Here is a 22,186-nt window from a genome sequence, read left to right as displayed (position 1 = left end):
AACGTCTGTATTATATAAGATAAGATAAGATACAGATCATTTTCTTTTTTGAAGTAACGTCTATATTTTATAAGATAAGATACAGATTCCCCGAAAGTCAAGTAGGCCTACATATAGGCCTAAAGCTTTATGGGCTAAATTGGCTTGTAAAAATGATCTTGTGGTGTGTTATTTTGGAGTTATGAAGTGTCTGCCCGTATTTCTATTAGCTGAAAAGATTCTGATGTAACCATGAGTAAAACTAGTGCGGATGAGTTGCTTGTCATGGGTTGATTCTGACGTAACTGGGAGTATGTCCATTGCAGTCGTGCTTATAAATAGGGGAGCGAAGGCTGAAGTCAGAGATACGAGTTACAGAAACAAGAAAATCAAAAAAAATCTTTAAAAAAAATAATAAAGCTTATATTAAGCATAATTGTATATTGTATCAATTAGTTTGGATCAGTCACGTGAATAAATTTGTAATAGATCTAGAATTAACACTTAGAAGCATTTATAAAAAAAAAAAAAAGGGAGGGGGGACGAACTCATGGTTCATGCCCTGCTTATCAAGCCAACACGGTAACCACTCTGCTAGTGGAGAGCCTATGAACAAGGAAGTTTGTAGAGTTATCTATTGTTTCTATAGTCTCGTCCTATTATTACAAAGCTTATATCAACTCAAAGCAAACCAAAATAATTAATCACCAACTCCAACAATTAATTAACCAGGCTAATTTGTTAATGTTTTTATGTATCGATTCACGCCTTGTCAGGTTCAAAGAATAATTGTGCAAAGTTGTAACTTAATCCGAGAATGAGAAATGGAGAAAAAAATATGTTCAAACTTTTTACCAGACAGACAGAATGAATTGATATAATTTAAGCTTTGTAAATACTTATATCCAAACACCTGCCGTATTATAAAGATTTATAGAGTGCTTGTCAATCAAATTGAATTTTCCTTCGTTTAAAAAACATTGTTTAATATGTAAAAAATTTTTTTTTTGGGGGGGGGGGGCGGGAGGGGGGGGGGAGGGGTTACACGTTGTAATAAATCAGAGTATAATACAATCACACCATAGGAGGACACGTTAAAATCACTTAAGATTGAAAATATTGTCAATAAAAATTTGATTAAAAAAAAAAAAAAAAAAAAAAACTAAAAAAACCAACAAAAAAAAACCTTAAAAAAAGCAAAAAAAAAAAAACTATAAAAAAAACTAAAAAAAAAACCAACAAAAAAAACAACAAAAAAAAAAACAACTAAAAAGACAACAACAAAAAGGAAAAACTAAAAAAAAACAACAACAAAAAAAACTTCAAAAAAAAACCCTAAAAAAAACAAAAAAAACAGCTAAAAAAAACAACAAAAAAAAAAAAAAAACTAAAAAAAAAAAGCAAAAAAAAAAAAAACAACGTAAAGCTGCTGTGGAAATAAAGATTTTTTTTCTCTATTGTGTGGGGGACAATAGCTAACCCTAACCTTTCGACATATCGGCTGCGCGGAGAAAAGGGGGGACAGAGCTGTGTGGGCGACCTCGTTCTGACCAGGAAACCAAGAACGCTATGGACACCGAAAAGTATTGGCCTCAGCTCTAGAAGAAAAGACGGCCAAACGAAAAAAATGTCTGGTTCCTCTACCAACTAAGCAACCACCAGCGTTACCTCCGTTGTATTTGGAAGGGAATAGCTCTCAGAATAGAGCTCTACCAGGGCCGGCCCTAGCATTTGCGGGGCCCTTTGCGAAACGGATCGCGCGGGGCCTAGTCTGGGTAGGGATAAGCATAATGTCAAAATTATTTTTTTTTGAATTAGAAAATAGGCATACTTTCGTCTTTGCAATAAATTTTTATCAAATGAAAGCTCGCAAAGCCACTTTTTATTTATAGGCACCCCAAAATGTCAATTTCGTCTATTCTTCAGGAGATTTGAATAAATTCAAAAAAAGTTCAGGACTTTATCGTATATTTTGCCTTTTCTTGAGATTTCCTGGAGGCCCTGGAAAATCAGGAGGTCGCGAAAACCCTGTTTTTTTTATATACGTTATAATGATTTAATTTAATAATGTACACTTAGAATTAGCGCGGGGCCTATGAAAGCGCGGGGCCCACTGCGACCGCATAGGCTGCAGTGGCCTAAGGCCGGCCCTGAACTCTACAGTCACACGAAAAGGGGTTCTAGAGATGAACCATAGTCTTTCTACGACTGAGAGAAGTACACTGCAGCATGTATTGAAAGCTTTAATCTAACGATCGAACCAAAAGACAAATCTTGTATGCGGTTAACGAATTATTCTTAAAGTTAAGTTAACATTTATACATTCTTCGTAAAAAAAAGTCTTCATAATAAGTGTCTCTGTTTTCATAAACAAACAAAATATAAAGATTATATTAAAGATTATATAAGGAAAAGAACTCCGCACTTACAACCATCTATCAATAATGTAGAAGCTATTTCCCTTATTCGATATCTCATATGAGTCTCAAATATAAAATCATGTTTAAAAAATATTATATAAGGAAAAGAACTCAGTACTTACAACCCTCTATCAAAAATGTAGAAGCTATTTCCCTTATTCGATATCTCATGTGAGTCTCAAATATTTTTATTTCAAGGTACATAATTAATACACTGTCTGTCCTTATAGGAAACAAACTTAGAATTCCTGTTATAATGAATTGTGATTGTTCCATTTAGTGTCACTATGATAACATAAAGATTTGTGTCCGTCACGTTCTGATGACTGACTGATCTAGTCATTTACACACACTCACACAGACTAGATGATGTAATTACGACATCTCTCATTTTACTTAGACATAGGTCCTCCCGCGCCTTTCGGCGCATTGGCCTCAAGCTGTCTCCATAAAGATCTGTCATTGGCAATGTCTGAAGCCTCCTCCCACCTGGTGTCCACTATTCTGAGGTCCTCCATGAAGGTATGTCGCCAAGTAATACGAGGATGTCCCTGTTTGCGCTTTCCTCGTATTGGCTTCCATGTTATCGCAACTCTTGGTGTGCGTAATATATTTTGTCGTAGAACATGTCCCGCAAACCTCATGCGACGCTCTGTCACAACCTCACTAAGTGTTCGACTCCCAGTTCGGCATAGGATTTCCTTGTTTGAGACCCGATCTGTGTAACTGACTCCCAAAATCCGTCTCAGCCATTTTTGTTGAGCCACATTTAGTCTTTTCTCAATTTTGACAGATGACTTCCATGTCTCACATGCATATGTAGCAGTTGGAATGACGATTGTGTTGAGAAGGTGTATTTTTGTCTCGAGTACAATGGCTCTCATTAAGTAGCATTTATTCTCCATATTTGGATATCAAACAAAACAATTAATCCCCAATACTTTATTAACTAATTGGTTAATTTTTGGTGTCAGGTACAATGTATAATTGTTCAAAGTTAATACTTGATCTGAGAATGAGAAATGGGAAAACACTCAAATCCAAACTTTTAGCAGACAGACAGACAGAAAGACAGAGTGAATTGATAGCTTTGTAAAAAAACAAAAACATTACAGATCCCATTCAATAGACAGGATTCATTGGTTTTTTTTTAGTCAACTTAACTCTTTCTCTCCTAACTGACGATACTAGCGTTGATTCCACCAGAATGTGGTAAACTATTACGGAGTGAAAGAGTTAATGTAATAAAAAACAAGTTAAATAGAATAAAAAAAACAACTTTATTTTGAAAAACTCGTTTATGTCAAATTGAGTGAATCCTGATAAATCTTTTTTGAATTAATCATGTAGCTAATTAGTAATAGATCTAGAGTCAATCTAGACTAATATTAATAAATCTGTGCCATTGGAAAAATTGGCAATAACTGTTTAGCGCAACTTTCATGCTTATAGCTCCAATCCCTTTTTGTTTGATCAGTTCAGGAGGGGGGAGGTAGCGTCTTCTTATTGTAATTTATAAGCTAAGAATAAAAATATAGGCGCCTCCGCAAAAATTCTGCCGGGGCTACTTAAATCCGGCCCTGGTGTTACTAACACTGTGTATTCTTGCTTGTGTGTTGCTATAAGTCCGGTTTCTCGTCTCTGTGCTTCAATCCCTTTTTTGGTAGATCAGTTCAGGAGAGGGGGAGGGTAGATCTTCTTATTGTAATTTATAAGCTAAGAATAAAAGTATAGGCGCCTACGAAAATAATTCTGCCGGGGTTACTTAAATCCGGCCCTGCTGTTACTACCACTGTGTATTCATGTTTGTGTGTTGCTACAAGTCCGGTTTCTCGTCCCATGCTTTAAGCTCTGAGCTGTTCCCCTATTGTTGCTCTCGTCCAAACTTCAGCGTGATGAATTGATTCTCGAGTGACATGCATTTCATTAATTCCATTCAGCTACTACCAGTGTAGAGTAAGAAAACAACAGTAGCTACGAAGCAGAGGCGTAGTGAGCCTGATAAATCTGTTTTGAATTAATCATGTACCATAATCTTCAAATACAAAAACACAATTTAATAAAATACCCAGAAAGACACAAAGATAAAGGCACATTCCTCGTCCCATATGCTAGGACAAATTTGTACAAATACTCCTTCTTCCCTAGTGCTATTAGAGCATGGAATGGGTTGCCTGAGCTAGCCAGGAAAACCAGTGACTTGGCAGAATTTAAGTCATTGGTTAATATGTTTGACTGAATGCATGACGCGTATGACGTAATCATCTTCTTTTTTGAAGTAACGTCTGTATTATATAAGGTAAGAAACAAAACGAACGCCCGGGGCAAGAAACTTGCATTTTCCATGAACATTACATAGGCTTATAAATAAAAAAGTATTTAATAATAATATAATAAAATAACCTAAGAATGTTGATCTATTACCTAACTTAAATATCTACAGTAATTATTTATTTTTTTGACACCTCTATGAGTGTGTCGTCTCCTGAGTGTGGCGCTCGGGGCATCGTACCCACCCCCTTACTCCGCCTCTACTATAAAGCATGCATCTCCAATGGATCTGAGACTATTTAAGTAGTCCTACTAAGGAAATGACGATACTAACAACATTTTTGGTTAATGTATCCGACTTTTCTTAAGTATAGTACAAACATTTGAATACAGTCGAACGTCGACTTTCAGGATTAATTGGGAACTGGGTCTGAACGGATACTCGAATGCGGGATATTATAAAAGGTCCATTTCAATAACAATTAAAGAAAATTCACGTGGGGGTATCCCGCAGTGCGTAAACATAAACTTGAAGTAAAAAGAAAACAGGGGAATAAAGCGTTATGGGCCTATGTAGCAACCTACCATTATTGACAGAACTAATCGCTAAATCTGTCACCGCACATCAGCAAGTCCACTTTGATACCTTACTTCTTTTTAAAAGGCCATTCGGATATATGACGTTCCGGATAACTAATATCCGGATAAACGACGTTCTGCTGTAATAGCAAATGGTGATTTTCACGATAAACGAAACAATAACCAGAGACGTAGCTAGGGTGGGGGGCGGGGGGGGGGGAGGGAGGGAGGCCCCAAAATGAGTGCTTAAATTTTTACATTAAATATTTAATATTACGCAAAATGCAGGGCCCCCAAAGAAGTTAAGCTCCAGGGCCCCCAAATGATGGCAGATTCCCAGTTTCGCCACTGACAATAACAATGACGCTAAATTGAATTGACTATTGCTAACTAAAGAATAAGAAAAGAAACTAGAACAGAGGCAACATTGAGCCTTGAGATTTTTAAAATTTTTGTTTGTAAAATGTTTGTTTTTTAAATGTTTGTTTGTAAATTTTGTGTTTGTAGAATGTTTGTTTGTAACATGTTTGTTTGTAGAATTTTTTTTTTGTAAAAAACAATGACGCTAAATTGAATTGACTATTGCTAACTAAAGAATAAGAAAAGAAAATAGAACAGAGGCAACATTTAGCCTTGAGATTTTTTAAATTTTTGTTTGTAAAATGTTTGTTTTTTAAATGTTTGTTTGTAAATTTTGTGTTTGTAGAATGTTTGTTTGTAACATGTTTGTTTGTAGAATTTTTTTTTGTAAAAAATTTGTTTGTAAAATGTTTGTTTAAATGTTTGTTTGTAAAATGTTTGTTTGTAAAAAAATGTTTGTATGTAAAATGTTTTACTTGTTTTGGATGTTTCTTCAAAGTTGAAGATAGTTTACTTCCTAGTCCAAACCTCCCGCAGGACGACTGGGGACGGCAGCGGGCAGGGTTTGAACCCTGGATCATCGAGACGACCGAACGCACATACCTCACGACCAGGCAACCATTCCTTGTAAGCATTTATACCAAACGAATATTCACGCTTGATTAGAGTTACACCACTATTAACATCACTAAATTCCGACAAATTAGGAGAAAATCTATAACACAGGAAAAGAATACAGAAAAAAAAAAGACTCAGACACAAAGACACATTTCTTATTCCATATGCTAGGACAAATTTGTACAAGTGCTCTATCTTTGCGGTGCTTTTAGTGCATGGAAGGGGTTGTCTAAATCAGCTAGGAAAACCAACAACTTAAAGGAGTTTTGGTCTCTGAATAACACACTTGGTTATTTTGACACATCGCGTAGGACGTAATTATCTTCCCTAATTAGGTAACGTCAATAATTTATACACCTATGAAAGTGCGGAGCCCACTGCGGTCGCATAAGTGCGGAGCCCACTGCGGTCTCCTAAGGCAGGCCCTGCAAAATAGCGGCGTATGCTACGCCGCCGGTCGACTAGTAATTCATAAAGCGCTGCTTTTGAGTGTGTATGTGTTACGTGCGTGAGTGTTGTTTGTATTTGCATCTATATTGTTATTATTACAGTAGTTACGCTGAGGTTGTCTGTTGTAGTCAAACTGAATTTCCATTTGATTGGATTAATAAAAATTATCTTATCTTATCTTTAACTATAACTTTTACTTTTACCTACCCCTAAGTCAATTGGACCGTCGACCGTCTTTCTCCATTCCTCTCTGTCTTTTGCCTTAGTTAGAACCTCTTTCAATGGCATTCTTATATGTTGTATCTTATCTTATCTTATCTTAACTATAACTTTTACTTTTACTTTTACCTATCCCTAAGTCTATTGGACCGTCGACCGTCTTTCTCCATTCCTCTCTGTCTTTTACCTTAGTTAGAACCTCTTTCAATGGCATTTTTTTATGTTGTATCTTATCTTATCTTATCTTTAACTATAACTTTTACTTTTACCTATCCCTAAGTCTATTGGACCGTGGACCGTCTTTTTCCATTCCTCTCTGTCTTTTGCCTTAGAACCTCTTTCAATGGCATTCTTTTATGTTGTATCTTATCTTATCTTATCTTTAACTATAACTTTTAATTTTTCTATCCCTAAGTCTATTGGACCGTCGACTGTCTTTCTCCATTCCTCTCTGACTTTTGCCTTAGCTAGAACCTCTTTCAATGGAATTCTTTTATGTTGTATCTTATCTTATCTTATCTTATCTTTAACTATAACTTTTACTTTTATCTACCCCTAAGTCAATTGGACCGTCGACCGTCTTTCTCCATTCCTCTCTGTCTTTTGCCTTAGTTAGAACCTCTTTCAATGGCATTCTTATATGTTGTATCTTATCTTATCTTATCTTAACTATAACTTTTACTTTTACCTATCCCTAAGTCTATTGGACCGTCGACCGTCTTTCTCCATTCCTCTCTGTCTTTTGCCTTAGTTAGAACCTCTTTCAATGGCATTTTTTAATGTTGTATCTTATCTTATCTTATCTTTAACTAAAACTTTTACTTTTACCTATCCCTAAGTCAATTGGACCGTCGACCGTCTTTCTCCATTCCTCTCTGTCTTTTGCCTTAGCTAGAACCTCTTTCAATGGCATTCTTTTATGTTGTATCTTATCTTATCTTATCTTATCTTAAATAATGTTTACATATCTAAACAAAATTTCTTACATATTTCTCTATGTCCTTGACTGGCAAGTTTCAAGCACTCAGAGATCTGCCCACCTAGGATGGTCTCAGGGTCACACCTGCAGACCACCTCTCTGTTGCCTCCTGCGAAATGGACGATGACACCCACGCCCACAGCTACAGCAGCAGACAGCATCAGAAAGACGAACCCGGCCAAGGCACTCACGTGACATCCACTCCTGCTGTCACGCATGGCCGTTAAGTCGGTCTGACTGTTGGATAAGTCCGTTAGTTCAAATTTTTGTGACGGCATAGCGTTCGGTCTACCAACAAAAAGTTAGTCAATCAATTTGCTGTGGGAAAAAAAAAAGAAGAAACTCTAAATTATTTCCAAGTATAGGTTTGACATATGTATACTACTAATTCATCGTATCTTCTTATCTTATATAATACAGATGTATTCATGTACTAATAAACTAAATCTAGATCTACATATGGAGGCATGGTGACCGGATGGTAAAGAACCTGGCTACCTAAAAGTCGGTAGAATTATATCTTGGCAAAAGCAAACACATAAACAGTCTATCTACATATTTACCTATCTATCTATCTATCTATCTATCTATCTATCTATCTATCTATCTATCTATCTATCTATCTATCTATCTATCTACCTATCTGTCTGTCTGTCTGTCTGTCTGTCTGTCTATCTATCTATCTATCTATCTATCTATCTATCTATCTATCTATCTGTCTGTCTGTCTGCCTGTCTGTCTGTCTATCTGTCTGTCTGTCTCTCTGTCCTTTTTATCTATCTGTCTATCTATCTATCTATCTATCTATCTATCTATCTATCTATCTATCTATCTATCTATCTATCTGTCTGTCCGTCTGTCTTTCTGTCTGTCTGTCTGTCTGTCTATCTATCTATCTATCTATCTATCTATCTATCTATCTATCTATCTATCTATCTATCTATCTATCTATCTGTCTATCTATCTATCTGTCTATCTACCTATTTACCTACCAACCTACCTACCTACCTACCTATCTATCTATCTATCTATCTATCTATCTATCTATCTATCTATCTATCTATCTATCTATCTATCTATCTATATGTCTGTCTATCTATCTATCTATCTATCTATCTATCTATCTATCTATCTATCTATCTATCTATCTATCTATATATCTATCTATCTATCTATCTATCTATCTATCTATCTATCTATCTGTCTGTCTGTCTGTCTGTCTGTCTGTCTGTCTGTCTATCTATTCCCGAAAATGCACTAAAGTAATCTAGTTGAATATATTTATTTTGGCCTTATTATATTTTTTGTCGGTACAAATGTCCTATATGTTACTGCTTAAAAGAGGATGAAAAGGTGTCATTCTTGGAAAAACAAACTCAAAAATGGTTGTATTTGAATTGTGTTTTACGGGATACACATTTGAGACCAAAAGAAAATCCACTGCCAAGGACAACGTAGGTGGCGAAAAGAAAATCTAAATCGAACACCGGTGGACAATGGTTATGCCTGCGCTAGATGTGGCAAAATATGTAGGTCACAGCTGGGGCTGCGTAGCCACGGGAAAAAATTAAATATCAATTTAATCTACGTCGTTTCATATTCTAAATATCTAAGCGACAAAATTGATTCACAACAGTGGCGTATTTAGGGTTTGGGGGCCCTGTCGGCTTGACTTCTTTAGGGGCCCCTTCCTTTTGACATTCGACAACATGATATGAGATAATGGCGTAATATTTAATGTAAAAAAATAAATTCGGGCACTCATTTGGAGGCCCTCTCAAGCCGGGGGCCAGGGGGGGGGGGTTCAAGTGTGGAACTCCCCTTCCCCCACCCCTAGCTAGTTCACTAGGTTCTTTTGAATAAAACAATTTAATGCGTCTTCACCAACGCGGTTCTATGGTCTACCTCCTTTTTACGCCAGAACGGACCTATTTCTTCCGACTAACATACAATCGTACTATTGATGTTTTTTTTTTTTTAAGTGAACAAAAAAGGCCGGTAGAAGTCTCGCTAAACAGGAGGATGATCTTTTAGGAAGAAACACCTTCTTTTCCTGTTTCTTAATTTCACTTTCGTTAACATGTTAAATTACACATTTACCACACAAAATATTGAGCCAGTCTTTTTTAGATACATCTTACTAGCTGTAGTAGAAAAACAAATCTTATTTGAATTACTTTTAAATGTAGTATGTTTAACATTAAGTTTGATACTGGACAGCTGTTTACTCTCTATTTTGAACTCTCGTTGTCGTTTGATTGTCAAAAGAGTTGAGCCGAAGGCTCATCGAACTCTAGGCATGTAAGCCTGTTTGAACAATCCGTTCTGTCTGGAAGAGGTCAAAGTCAATGCCTATATAAAACATTGCTATTTCCGATGTATCTGGCACTCCGGGCGCATGGACTAGAGTACATGGCCGAAGGCCGAGCACACCGGGAACACCCGCCATCTTCCTATGTATTACCAAGCTAACCGTGCAGGACTCGCCATTTGTGTAACGGTTCCTTGAGGAACGGCGCATGGATTATCGAGAGGGATGTGAAAGCTCTCAACTCTGCACTGTGTAATGGGATAGTTCTCGCATTCCCTTAGACAATCCCTGGTGGGTTTTGTTTTGCTATTCATTTAGCCTAATCACTTCCTCAGGTCGGGTAATCGTTTCAACACAGTGTGCCACCTTGAGGCATTTTTTTTTTAATAGTGTAAGCGGTAATATCACTTTCTTCTTTGTCGATACTGTTACTTATTTTCTTCTTTATTCTGAGCATCAATCGCGTGCTCATTCAAAGAGTTGCATATTTAGATTATTAAATACTGAGACCATATAAGAAATTCTAGGTTTGGGCAATATCTCTAGATAAATGCAAGATATAAACCTAGGTTTTAATTTTTGATTTTAATCTGCGTGCTTTTTATTTTATTGTTGTATAGCTTATGGTTTTTTTGTACTAAAAGAAAAGCAGAAACAAAGCCAATAACAAACTCATTTATTTAAATTTTGTGTACATTTTGAATATACTTAAAAATCTATTTTCAAAAAAAAAAAAAAAAAAGAAAGAAAAAAATTACATCGCTGATTATTTCCTCTTGTCTATATTTAGAACAGCATACTAAAAATAAAGTGAGTATTGTTATGTTCCATGTGGGCCTAGTATAGAAGTTTCGATACGATGTTACTGAGTCTTGTACGATAAAGATATCTATTTATAGTTTTCGAAAACAAAGCAAGAGAAAAACAAGGTTACAAAGACAGTTTGTGTGGAAACACAAACTCAAAATCGGCCCCCGAAGAGGTCCACCCAGGTAGGCTTCAATATTTTCAGAAAGAACATCCAAATGAAATTATATCAAAGACAAATGAGAGATAAGAATGGAGAAAGAAGGTTGACAGATCTTGTGTAGTGCCCCAACGGTCCCGCAGATCAAAAGATAGGTGTAAGTGAATGTAAAGTTATAGGTGAACCTGACCTAACTAGTTCCCCTTTTAGACCTTGTGATTTATAGGGCAGATGATGTAAAGTTCATCTGTTTTTTGTGGCCTACGGTTAGCGAGGGTGTCATGTAGCCAGCACAACGACCAACCGCCTATACTTTTCCCCAACTAATGTCAGGTACCCATTAGAGCTGAGTGGACTCAGAGGCGCCCAAAGATGCCAAAGTTGAAAATCCCAGTCTTCCCCAGGATTCGAACCCGGGACCCCCGGTTCGGAAGCCAAGCGCTTTACCGCTCAGCCACCGCGCCTCCCCTGGCCTAACTGATGTCTTATAATTGATCTAATTGTTTTGAAAAGGCTCAATCTCTTATTCGAATCCTCAAAAAAAAAAAAAAAAAAAAAAAAAAAAAAAAATTATGCAATAAAAAAAAAGTTCAGAAAAATGAAGTTTATAAGATTACTATTCATTTTAAATTAGGTCTAACTTATAATGCATACTAATTAGCTTTTTCTCTTTAAAAAAACTGTTTGCATAACTGATTTAAAAAATTAGATTTTTCGCTTTCAGAAAAAAAAAGTAGCCGTTGCATCAGAACTTTGAATGGTCTAAAATATTGTGATGTCGGATTTTCAATATCATTTCTAGTTTACGAGATCTAAAAGGGACGGACGGACAGACGGACAGACATTTCGCACAAAACTAATAGCGTCTTTTCTCCTTTCGGGGGCCGATAAAAATCGAACAAGTTTAATTTGGATATTGCAATCCTCCTCCTCATCCTTAACCCTTAAAGTGCTGAGCTGTTTGGTTATGAAGACATACAAAATGGAATTACAATGTTCATGTCTAGAGGCTAAACTACCACACGCATCTTAAGGGTTAAACACTATCTAGCAAAAGCCATGGACAGAAGCCCTGCTGTTTTTGCGTAGTGCATGTATGTCAGTTCTTAGCATGCAGGTCAAGAACTTATGGCTTCCCAGACCTGTCGCGACGGAGATCAGCGAGTTTGGGGCAGGCGAAAAGGAGACACTATTTACTTTTCATTTCTGTACCGTGCCAATTAGATATAAGAGAGATTATAAGATAAAAGTTTCTAAGAGGTGGGGGGAGGGCGGAGAAGTATGTAAAAAGTAAAAATAAAAAAAAAAAAGGAACAGCCAAAAAAAAAAATATCACAGAGCCAATCAAAAATTTTGAAAATAATTAAAAAGCAGAAGTCTGATAGTGTAAATAGGACTATTTGTTAAGGTGGAGAGTTTTTTTTTATTGGGGGGGGGGGTGGTTTGGGTGGAGAGGAGAAAAGTTGTACCCGGTCCAAGTTATAAAAGGTAAAGGGCAAAATAAATAATATTTAGCATGGGATCAAATCAACGGACGAAGCCGGTGGATAATGCTGCTAATGTTATAATTAAAGCGAACGCGTGAATTAAAAAAATATTATGTTATTTTTTTTTTAGTTATGCTATAAAAAATGTTTGTAAAGTGTTTGTTCGTTTGTAAAATGTTTGTTTGTTTGTAAAATGTTTGACATGTTTCGGATGTTCCTTCAGAGTTGAAGATAGTTTACTTCCTAATCCAAACCTCCCGCAGGACGACGGGGGATGGGAGCGGGCAGGGTTTGAACCCTGGACCATCGATAAATCTGAACGACAGTCCGGCGCGCAAACCGCACGACCAGGCAGCCATGCTTATCACTATATCACTACATAATAGTCACTACCAATTGAAGTAAACATATTTTCTGTAGAATAGTGTAGATCTCTAAGCCTAATAGAAATAGATCAAAAGTTGTTTCGTTTATATTTGATACGTTTTGAAGACACTCACGTCTGAAACTGAAAAGTAATCTTTAAGAATATAAGAGTGCTAGCCTCCAATCAAAACAAATAAGTTGAATAGATTCCCCCAACTCTTATGGGTCGTTGTGCTCGTTAACCTTTGGCCAAAGCATCAGATAAAATAGAAACAGATAAAATAGAAACACAGATAAAATAGAAACAGATAAAAAATAAACAGATAAAATAGAAACAGATAAAATAGAAACAGATAAAAAAGAAACAGATAAAATAGAAACAGATAAAAAAGAAACAGATAAAATAGAAACAGATAAAATAGAAACAGATAAAATAGAAACAGATAAAATAGAAACAGATAAAAAAGAAACAGATAAAATAGAAACAGATAAAATAGAAACAGATAAAAAAGAAACAGATAAAATAGAAACAGATAAAAAATAAACAGATAAAATAGAAACAGATAAAAAAGAAACAGATAAAATAGAAACAGATAAAAAATAAACAGATAAAATAGAAACAGATAAAATAGAAACAGATAAAAAAGAAACAGATAAAATAGAAACAGATAAAAAAGTAACAGATAAAATAGAAACAGATAAAATAGAAACAGATAAAATGAAACAGATAAAATAGAAACAGATAAAATAGAAACAGATAAAAAATAAACAGATAAAATAGAAACAGATAAAATAGAAACAGATAAAAAAGAAACAGATAAAATAGAAACAGATAAAATAGAAACAGATAAAATAGAAACAGATAAAAAATAAGCAGATATAACAGAAACAGATAAAATAGAAACAGATAAAATAGAAACAGATAAAATATAAACAGATATTTGTGAAGTAGCTAAGAAAATGACAATAATCCCCCCCCCCCCGGTCTAAAAAGAAATTGGGAGGGGGGGGGCAATTTGTTTTTAGACCATGCGATCTATAGAAACGCCCTAGAGTTCCCGAAATTATAAATCAGTCTTCACCAAGATTTGAACCCCTGGCCCCACTCGGTTGGGATGCCAACCGCATTACCAAGAGTATGTACAAACTCGATGGTTATATACATAACTTTTTTTTAATTACAAGAAACGCAGATAAAAACAAATGTTCATTTGTTTGCATGATAAGTAAATTAAAACAAAAGGATCTGCGAAAAAAATAGTATCTTTTAATTAAGCTTTCAGATTTATATACTTTATGTGATAACTCATTGAAAAATATTAGAAGGTCTTCATGGCTCGCAAAGACCTTCCTTCAGGGAACAGTACCAGGAAAAAGAAAAGGCAGACAGAGAAAGCGATGGAAAAAAAATAAAAGAATGGACGGGCATGTCATGATAGAGGTTCTATCCAAGGCAAAAGACAGAGAGGAATGGAGAAAGACGGTCGACATATCGTGAGTGGTGCCCTAACAGACTAAGGGATAAGTTAAGGCGACAACAGACAAAACATATGGGCAGACACTTATAATAGGACAGACACTTATAATATGGATATGGCAGACACTTATAATAGGACAGACACTTATAATATGGATATGGCAGACACTTATAATAGGACAGACACTTATAATATGGATATGGCAGACACTTATAATAGGACAGACACTTATAATATGGAGATGGCAGACACTTATAATAGGACAGACACTTATAATATGGAGATGGCAGACACTTATAATAGGACAGACACTTATAATATGGAGATGGCAGACACTTATAATAGGACAGACACTTATAATATGGATATGGCAGACACTTATAATAGGACAGACACTTATAATATGGATATGGCAGACACTTATAATAGGACAGACACTTATAATATGGATATGGCAGACACTTATAATAGGACAGACACTTATAATATGGATATGGCAGACACTTATAATAGGACAGACACTTATACTATGGATATGGCAGACACTTATAATAGGACAGACACTTATACTATGGAGATGGCAGACACTTATAATAGGACAGACACTTATAATATGGAGATGGCAGACACTTATAATAGGACAGACACTTATAATATGGAGATGGCAGACACTTATAATAGGACAGACACTTATAATATGGAGATGGCAGACACTTATAATAGGACAGACACTTATAATATGGAGATGGCAGACACTTATAATAGGACAGACACTTATAATATGGAGATGGCAGACACTTATAATAGGACAGACACTTATAATATGGAGATGGCAGACACTTATAATATGGAGATGGCAGACACTTATAGATAGAAAATACAGATGAACGAAAACGAAGATAAATTAGATGCTTTCAACTCGACTTTATGCAAGAAAACAAGCAGAAAAGATACACATAAAGATAACAGAGAAAGAAAGTATAAAGAGAATAGTGGAAGAAAGTATAAAGAGAATAGAGAAAGAAAGTATACAGAGAATAGGGAAAGTAAGTATAAAGAGAATAGAGAAAGAAAGTATAAAGAGAAAAGAGTTAGAAAATGAAAAGAAAATAGATAAATACAGTATAAGGAGAATAGAGAAAGAAAGTTTAAAGAGAATAGAGAAAGAAAGTATAAAGAGAATAGAGAAAGTATAAAGAGGAAAGAGTAAGAAAATATAAAGAAAATAGAGTAAGAAGTATAAAGAGACTAGACAAAGAAAGTATAAAGAGAATAGGGAAAGAAAATATAAAGAGAAAAGAGAAAGAAAGTATAAAGAGAAAAGAGTTAGAAAATGAAAAGAGAATAGATAAATACAGTATAAGGAGAATAGAGAAAGAAAGTTTAAAGAGAATAGAGAAAGAAAGTATAAAGAGAATAGAGAAAGTATAAAGAGGAAAGAGTAAGAAAATATAAAGAAAATAGAGTAAGAAGTATAAAGAGACTAGACAAAGAAAGTATAAAGAGAATAGGGAAAGAAAATATAAAGAGAAAAGAGAAAGAAAGTATAAAGAGAAAAGAGTTAGAAAATGAAAAGAGAATAGATAAATACAGTATAAGAAGAATAGAGAAAGAAAGTTTAAAGAGAATAGAGAAAGAAAGTATAAAGAGAATAGAGAAAGTATAAAGAGGAAAGAGTAAGAAAATATAAAGAAAATAGAGTAAGAAGTATAAAGAGACTAGACAAAGAAAGTATAAAGAGAATAGGGTGAGAAAATATAAAGAGAATAGAGAAAGAAAGTATAAAGAGAATAGAGAAAGAAAGTATAAAGAGAATAGGGAAAGTATAAAGAGAATAGAGAAAGAAAGTATAAAGAAAATAGAGTAAGAAAGTATAAAGGGTAAGAAAGTATAGAGAGAAGCTATGCTATGGAGGTGTAGCACCCTACAAAAATAAAAATTTTCTTCCTCTTATGAAATTATTCGTCTTGAAATAACTTTTATAATATTGAATATTTTGATTTCATTTCTAAACTAATTGACTTACTAGTTGTGTTTGTCCCTTGAAAAGAAAGAAAAAAAAAAGTTGTCACAGCTACCTGCGCGAAACTTAGGTTATGCACCTACCTGTCACTTTACCTATTCTAACCCAGGTAAATATAGGACCAGACCATCAGAACAGCTTGTTAGCCCGGCTAAGATTCGCCTGTTGTTAGAGAGAGAGGGGGAGAGTAAAGACACTCTCATGGGGCGGGAGACAGATAATGGGAGGGGGGGGGGGGAGAGAAGAGGAAAGGGGGGGGGGAAAGAGAGAGTGAAAGATAGAAGACCTTAAGGCTGACCTGTGATTATACTGTGACATTTTTGGCGAAACCGTAATAACACAAGTGAAACAGCACGGCTGAGATTCAAGTGTCTATTATGTAAAGCAACAATACTCGGAACACAGTTTGAAATGGTCACGTAATTCCGTCGAGAAAAAAACAATAGAAAGAAAAGCTATTTTATAACCGAGAAAAAGAAGATATATTTATTCATTGATGCGCTTTTTTCACGTGATCATTATTCCGCTTCTTAAAAAATAAATTTGAAGAGCCTACCATTATTAAATCAGTCAATAATAAAAGGATGATTGGCTGCATATGTGAAGAGGATGCCTTGACCATTAACTGGATGTATGTACACAAAGGAGAGCCTAAACGATGTGAATGTGGCTACTGGTTTAAGTTGGAGGAGCTACATCCCAAAACTTATGAATAAGAGCCAACAGTATCTTAGTGTTTCTTTGACTAACTTAACATTTGACATACATTAATTTTTTATTATTATTACTGGCAGTTGGTTTGTATTAGATGATGTACAAATGTTGCAGAGAGTTGTTTCCAAATAGTCTCTCTTAAGGTATAATAAATTGATTTTATTTGATAAAAAAAAAAAAAAAAAAAAAAAAAAAGGTTTACATTTCTAGAAGATGGCGACCAATCGACATTCTAATAATTGGAACCAAGAAACTAAAATTCGTCTTAACGAAAAGGTCACATCAAATATAAATGATATTGGTTCACTAGCCAGACAAGTCATTAGAGGATCTAAATCAAATGAGTTTTTAGCCCAAGCAGCTAAGAACTTTGCATCACAAGAAAACTGTATCCAGAATTCTTATGAAACAATGAGAAAAATGGATCTTCTTCGATCACAACTGGAATTCCAATATTCAGCAATAGAAAGAAGCTTGCTGTCCCTGGATGAAGTACAAGATCAGATTGCGTCTATAAGTCATTGAATGCTCACCATGAATTCCTAGCACCTTGATCCAATGGATATTTTGATTAGATCAAACATAAAATCTTAAAAAAAAACAACAACATTGAGCCTTCTGTCCTTTTAAAAGCATTGCTACATGCTAGCATGAGATGGGAATACATTTAGTCCAGCTATCTGACGCTTGTCAGTTATCGTCACTTAATGAAAGAGCTTGTTGGGGCTTATGTTTCTTGACAGCTACATTATTAACATTATTATCTAGTCATGACACAAATACAGGGCAACAATTGATTAATATTAACATGAAATGAATTAAAGCGTTAAATCTTTTTTTCACAAGATTTTTTTAATAATAAATAATGTTAGACACTTCATTTAAATATGCCTTTTTTTTTTTTTTTTAATTCCAATTTATTTAATGCTTTCATATATGCATGTGTGTTCATATATAGGTACGGTACCGGTATTACAAATTTAGAAACTAGGAATAGTGCTGGCTTATTGAAGTAAAGGATATCTGTAAGAAATCTTGTATTCAACGAGTCTAAGACTTCATACCTACTCAGGATATTAGGATGTCTTGGAATAGAATAGTCATAATGTCTGCCTATTGTGCTGTTTACACAGTACTGGTACTTTTTTTTTTCCCTTTTTGTTGGTCACATAAAGGTAATACACCAGCTTATTGTATTGAAAATATGAATTTTACTCAGAAACTTCCTGATCAACCTTATTTCTTCACTAGCTTTAAAACACTTTAAATAATATTACTTTTGTCTAAATAAGGGTTTAGGATACAGCAAAGAATATTTTTGCAAAATGGTGTTTATGAATAATTTAAATTGGATTGTCTCCCCTGCATTAAAAAAAACAACAACAACATACAAGTAAAGTAATCCTTCTTTTATTACTATTTCTTTAAACTTGCAAATTCTTCATTAGAAAAACAAGTCCAGAAGCAAAGAAACAAAAACCTGGTTGGACATAGTTTCTTGAAAATGGCTCTAATAATTTTCCTGGAAAATTGACTGGTTGATGTATATCTGGGAAAATAATTACGGTAGTAACAAATTGTCCACACTGGGAAAACTCTAGCTTGAATTATTTTTTTTAATATTTAATTTGGTCTAGATAATCTTTATTAGACATAGCAGATATTTCCGCTGTCTTTATTAAATAGTTAAATAAATAGACATTTAGAAACATTTGGCACAGTCTTGTAGTTTTTTAGAGTATATTTTTATATTTTAAAAAAAACACCATACAAAGGTTGTTGTCAGCTGTATAAAGGAAGAATTGTTTTTTTGTTTCTAATTATACTTGTGTTTTAAACATGGGAGGAATTATTTTTCTGTGCAGTTCCATGGGTAAAAATAAATGTATGTGGCAGTAAAGAAAATTATATTTTTGTTATAATTCATTTAGCTGTACATATTGTTAGTTGAATTTTGTCAAAATAATAAAATAATGTTACAAAAAAAAAAAAAAAAAAAAAAAAAATTCGATCAATATGAAATGCCAAGCAAACAATATCTATCTATCTATCTGTCCATATATATATATATATATATATATATATATATATATATATATATATATATATAATACTTTTTAAAAACAAAACTTATTTTGAGAGAAGGGAGAACACCGTCCATTATTGCATTATATCTTGAAATTGCAAGGTTCAGTTCCCCTTTTTATGTCAAACTTAACTAATTACCAAATATAAACAAAATGTGTGTGTTGTCATCGAAACTGAATAATTATGCAAAATTTTTAATTGATCCGCGAATGGGAAGTGGGAGAAAAACGTGTAAAAGAATTCACCCAGACAAACAGACAGACGGAGTGAGTTAATATTAACTTTGTAAAGATAGTTGTTCTTAACCTTTAGTTCTACCCTCACAGAGAAGATACGAGACACCATAGCAAAGACAAACAGACAAAACAGATCCTCTACTCCCCGGGCAATCAAATCATTAAATAGAAACTATCTTATATCAATTTTTCGCATATAAATTATGAGTGAGTCTGGTGTGAATGTAGATTTTGGTTTTCTGTAGTTATAACGTCTTGTTCGGTGTATTGCAAAAATTGTAAGACAAATTTCCTAATGGATACGGATGATGATGATGATGATGATGATGATGATGATGATGATGGTGGTGGTGGTGGTGGTGATGATGGCGATGATGGTGATGGTGATGATGATGATGATGATGGTGGTGGTGGTGATGTTGATGATGGTGATGGTAATGGTGATGATGATGATGATGATGATGATGATGATGATGATAATGATGATGATGATGATGAATATGATGATGATGGTGATGGTGATGGTGATGGTAATGATGATGGTGGTGGTGGTGGTGATGATGATGATGATGATGGTGATGGTAATGGTGATGATGATGATGATGATGATAATGATGATGATGATGATGAAGAAGAAGAAGATGATGATGATGATGATGATGACGGTGATGGTGATGGTAATGATGATGGTGGTGATGATGGTGATGGTGATGATGATGATGGGGATGATGATGATAATGATGATAATGATGATGATGATGATGACTCGCTTGACACTTTAACATTGGTCAAAATATAACCAAATACAGATTCTCAATCTAAGAAACTAAGTAGACCTCTTATACGACAAATTTGGGTTGACGAGAACGCGCCACAATCTCATTTAATGAAATTAAAATTGTCCTTATCTTATCTTATATAATACAGACGTTACTTCAAAAAAGAAGATGATTACGTCCTACGCGTCATGCATTTAGTCATGCATATTAACCAATGACTTAAATTCTGCCAAGTCACTGGTTTTCCTGGCTAGCTCAGGCAACCCATTCCATGCTCTAATAGCACTAGGGAAGAAGGAGTATTTGTACAAATTGGTCCTAGCATATGGGACGAGGAATGTGCCTTTATCTTTGTGTCTTTCAGAGTATTTTATTAAATTTTGTTTTTGTATTTGAAGATTATGGTTCCTTAACGGTTGGAGCCAGGACGCACTTGTAAGGGGCCGAATAGAGGCATTTACGAAAATGAAGCGCTTGAATCAAAATACAGAGATGATCATAATTGTAAACTTTTGAAATCTAAGTCTAAGACTCTTTTGTTGATCCTTTTTTTTGAAATTGTTTAGATCATACGGACTTTTCTTTTTATAAAGCTTATATCAACTCTGTCTGGTCAAAAGTTTGTACACGTTATTTCTCCCACACCCCATCTCGGATCAAACTGAAATTTTGCACAATTATTTCTTTTACCTGACAACACAAGAATCAGTAATAATAATTAATAAATTGGTAAAATTAACTATCAAATAAATTTACTAGTAAAAAATATTCCTTAACAAAATCTAACTCACTACGATAACACAACCTTTCAGTCTTGCGTTCTGGAGTCGTCTCTCCTAAGATCAATTCACGACAACGCCACCTATGTTGCATTATTCACAACCAATCGCTAACCTCTTCCCAACGTCACAATATAAACACACACACACACACACTCTCCATAACACCATTATTCATATATAATTACATTTATCTCTTAAATGTTATCTTCCCATTTTATGATGTCCATACAATTGTTTTGAACTATTAGAGATGTATCTAATATTTTATTGAAATGTTTACCAATACAAAAAAACAACAACAACAAAAACACAACGTAATACAAACATCTTCAAATACAAAAACATAACTTAATAAAATACTCTGAAAGACACAAAGATAAAGGCACATTCCTCGTCCCATATGCTGGGACAAATTTGTACAAATACTCCTTCTTCCCTAGTGCTATTAGAGCATGGAATGGGTTGCCTGAGCTAGCCAGGAAAACCAGTGACTTGGCAGAATTTAAGTCATTGGTTAATATTGTTACGAATCTCACTATCCAGGCTCTCTGCAAACTGCACCATACACCACCAACTTAAAGAACTTGACAACTCAGGGCTCCAAAGTAACGTAACACTTTAATAGTTGAATAAATAACAGCCAATAACAGACAAAAAATAACAGACAATTGGCAACACGTACACTGTACAAATATCTCTCCGATAACACCGTTCCGCCGTATCAACTCTTGCACTGGCCTCTCCGTCTCGTTCCGGGCTTGCACTGGGTTCAACAGTTCAGGACTGGCTTCACACACTAGGCTCGCTGTGTCGGACTCGATCGCAGACCAAGATCAGGACGCCAGTCGTCTCAACTGTACTTGACAGTAATCCGCACTGAACCGTCGTAATGCTCCGTACAGAACCACACCGCTGAACTGTGCTGTAGTCGACCGGACTCTAGTGAATCGGGCTCTGAACCCCTGCCGTGAACCTCCTTTCTGAACCTTGCTGTATTGAGCCCCTTTTCTCGACCGTCTTGACTGCGACACCTCCTCTCTTATATAGGGTCCCTACTGGCCTTCTTGAACCGGACAGAAC

General features: G+C 34.9%; 3 protein-coding genes across 6 annotated transcripts in view; 2 read left to right on the top strand and 1 right to left on the bottom strand.

Annotated features, from left to right (window-relative positions):
- Window positions 1-22,186, bottom strand: part of LOC106062333 (aminopeptidase N-like) — a 72,437-nt gene that overhangs the window by 36,606 nt on the left and 13,645 nt on the right. The window contains exons 1-2 of one of the 4 annotated variants that reach the window (XM_056011824.1): window positions 16,591-16,705; window positions 7,883-8,193 (exon numbers count right to left, since the gene is read on the bottom strand). In XM_056011824.1, the coding sequence (XP_055867799.1) occupies window positions 7,883-8,153 (271 nt within the window). In that variant the 5' untranslated portion in view covers window positions 8,154-8,193; window positions 16,591-16,705. Of the gene's footprint in view, window positions 1-7,882; window positions 8,194-13,140; window positions 13,227-16,510; window positions 16,706-22,186 lie in introns of those variants that run through there. The other 3 variants (XM_056011822.1, XM_056011823.1, XM_056011825.1) reach the window with 3 other exon arrangements.
- LOC129923073 (uncharacterized 29.1 kDa protein in cryB1 5'region-like) lies at window positions 14,594-15,358 on the top strand. The gene has a single exon (XM_056012035.1). It carries the CDS (start codon window positions 14,594-14,596, stop codon window positions 15,356-15,358), a length of 765 nt encoding a protein of 254 aa, XP_055868010.1.
- Window positions 17,435-17,746, top strand: LOC129923072 (BLOC-1-related complex subunit 7-like). Its single transcript, XM_056012033.1, has one exon. The coding sequence runs from the start codon at window positions 17,435-17,437 to the stop codon at window positions 17,744-17,746; it is 312 nt and encodes a 103-aa protein (XP_055868008.1).

The sequence above is a fragment of the Biomphalaria glabrata genome, chromosome 15 (assembly GCF_947242115.1).
Source record: "Biomphalaria glabrata chromosome 15, xgBioGlab47.1, whole genome shotgun sequence".
Classification (NCBI taxonomy): Eukaryota; Metazoa; Mollusca; class Gastropoda; family Planorbidae; genus Biomphalaria; species Biomphalaria glabrata.
This window is presented reverse-complemented; position numbering and strand designations above follow the sequence as displayed.

Excerpts from the sequence above, each read along its gene's own strand:
- LOC129923073 (XM_056012035.1), top strand. The coding sequence starts at position 14,594 with ATGGATATGGCAGACACTTATAATAGGACAGACACTTATAATATGGAT.
- LOC129923072 (XM_056012033.1), top strand. The coding sequence starts at position 17,435 with ATGGCGACCAATCGACATTCTAATAATTGGAACCAAGAAACTAAAATT.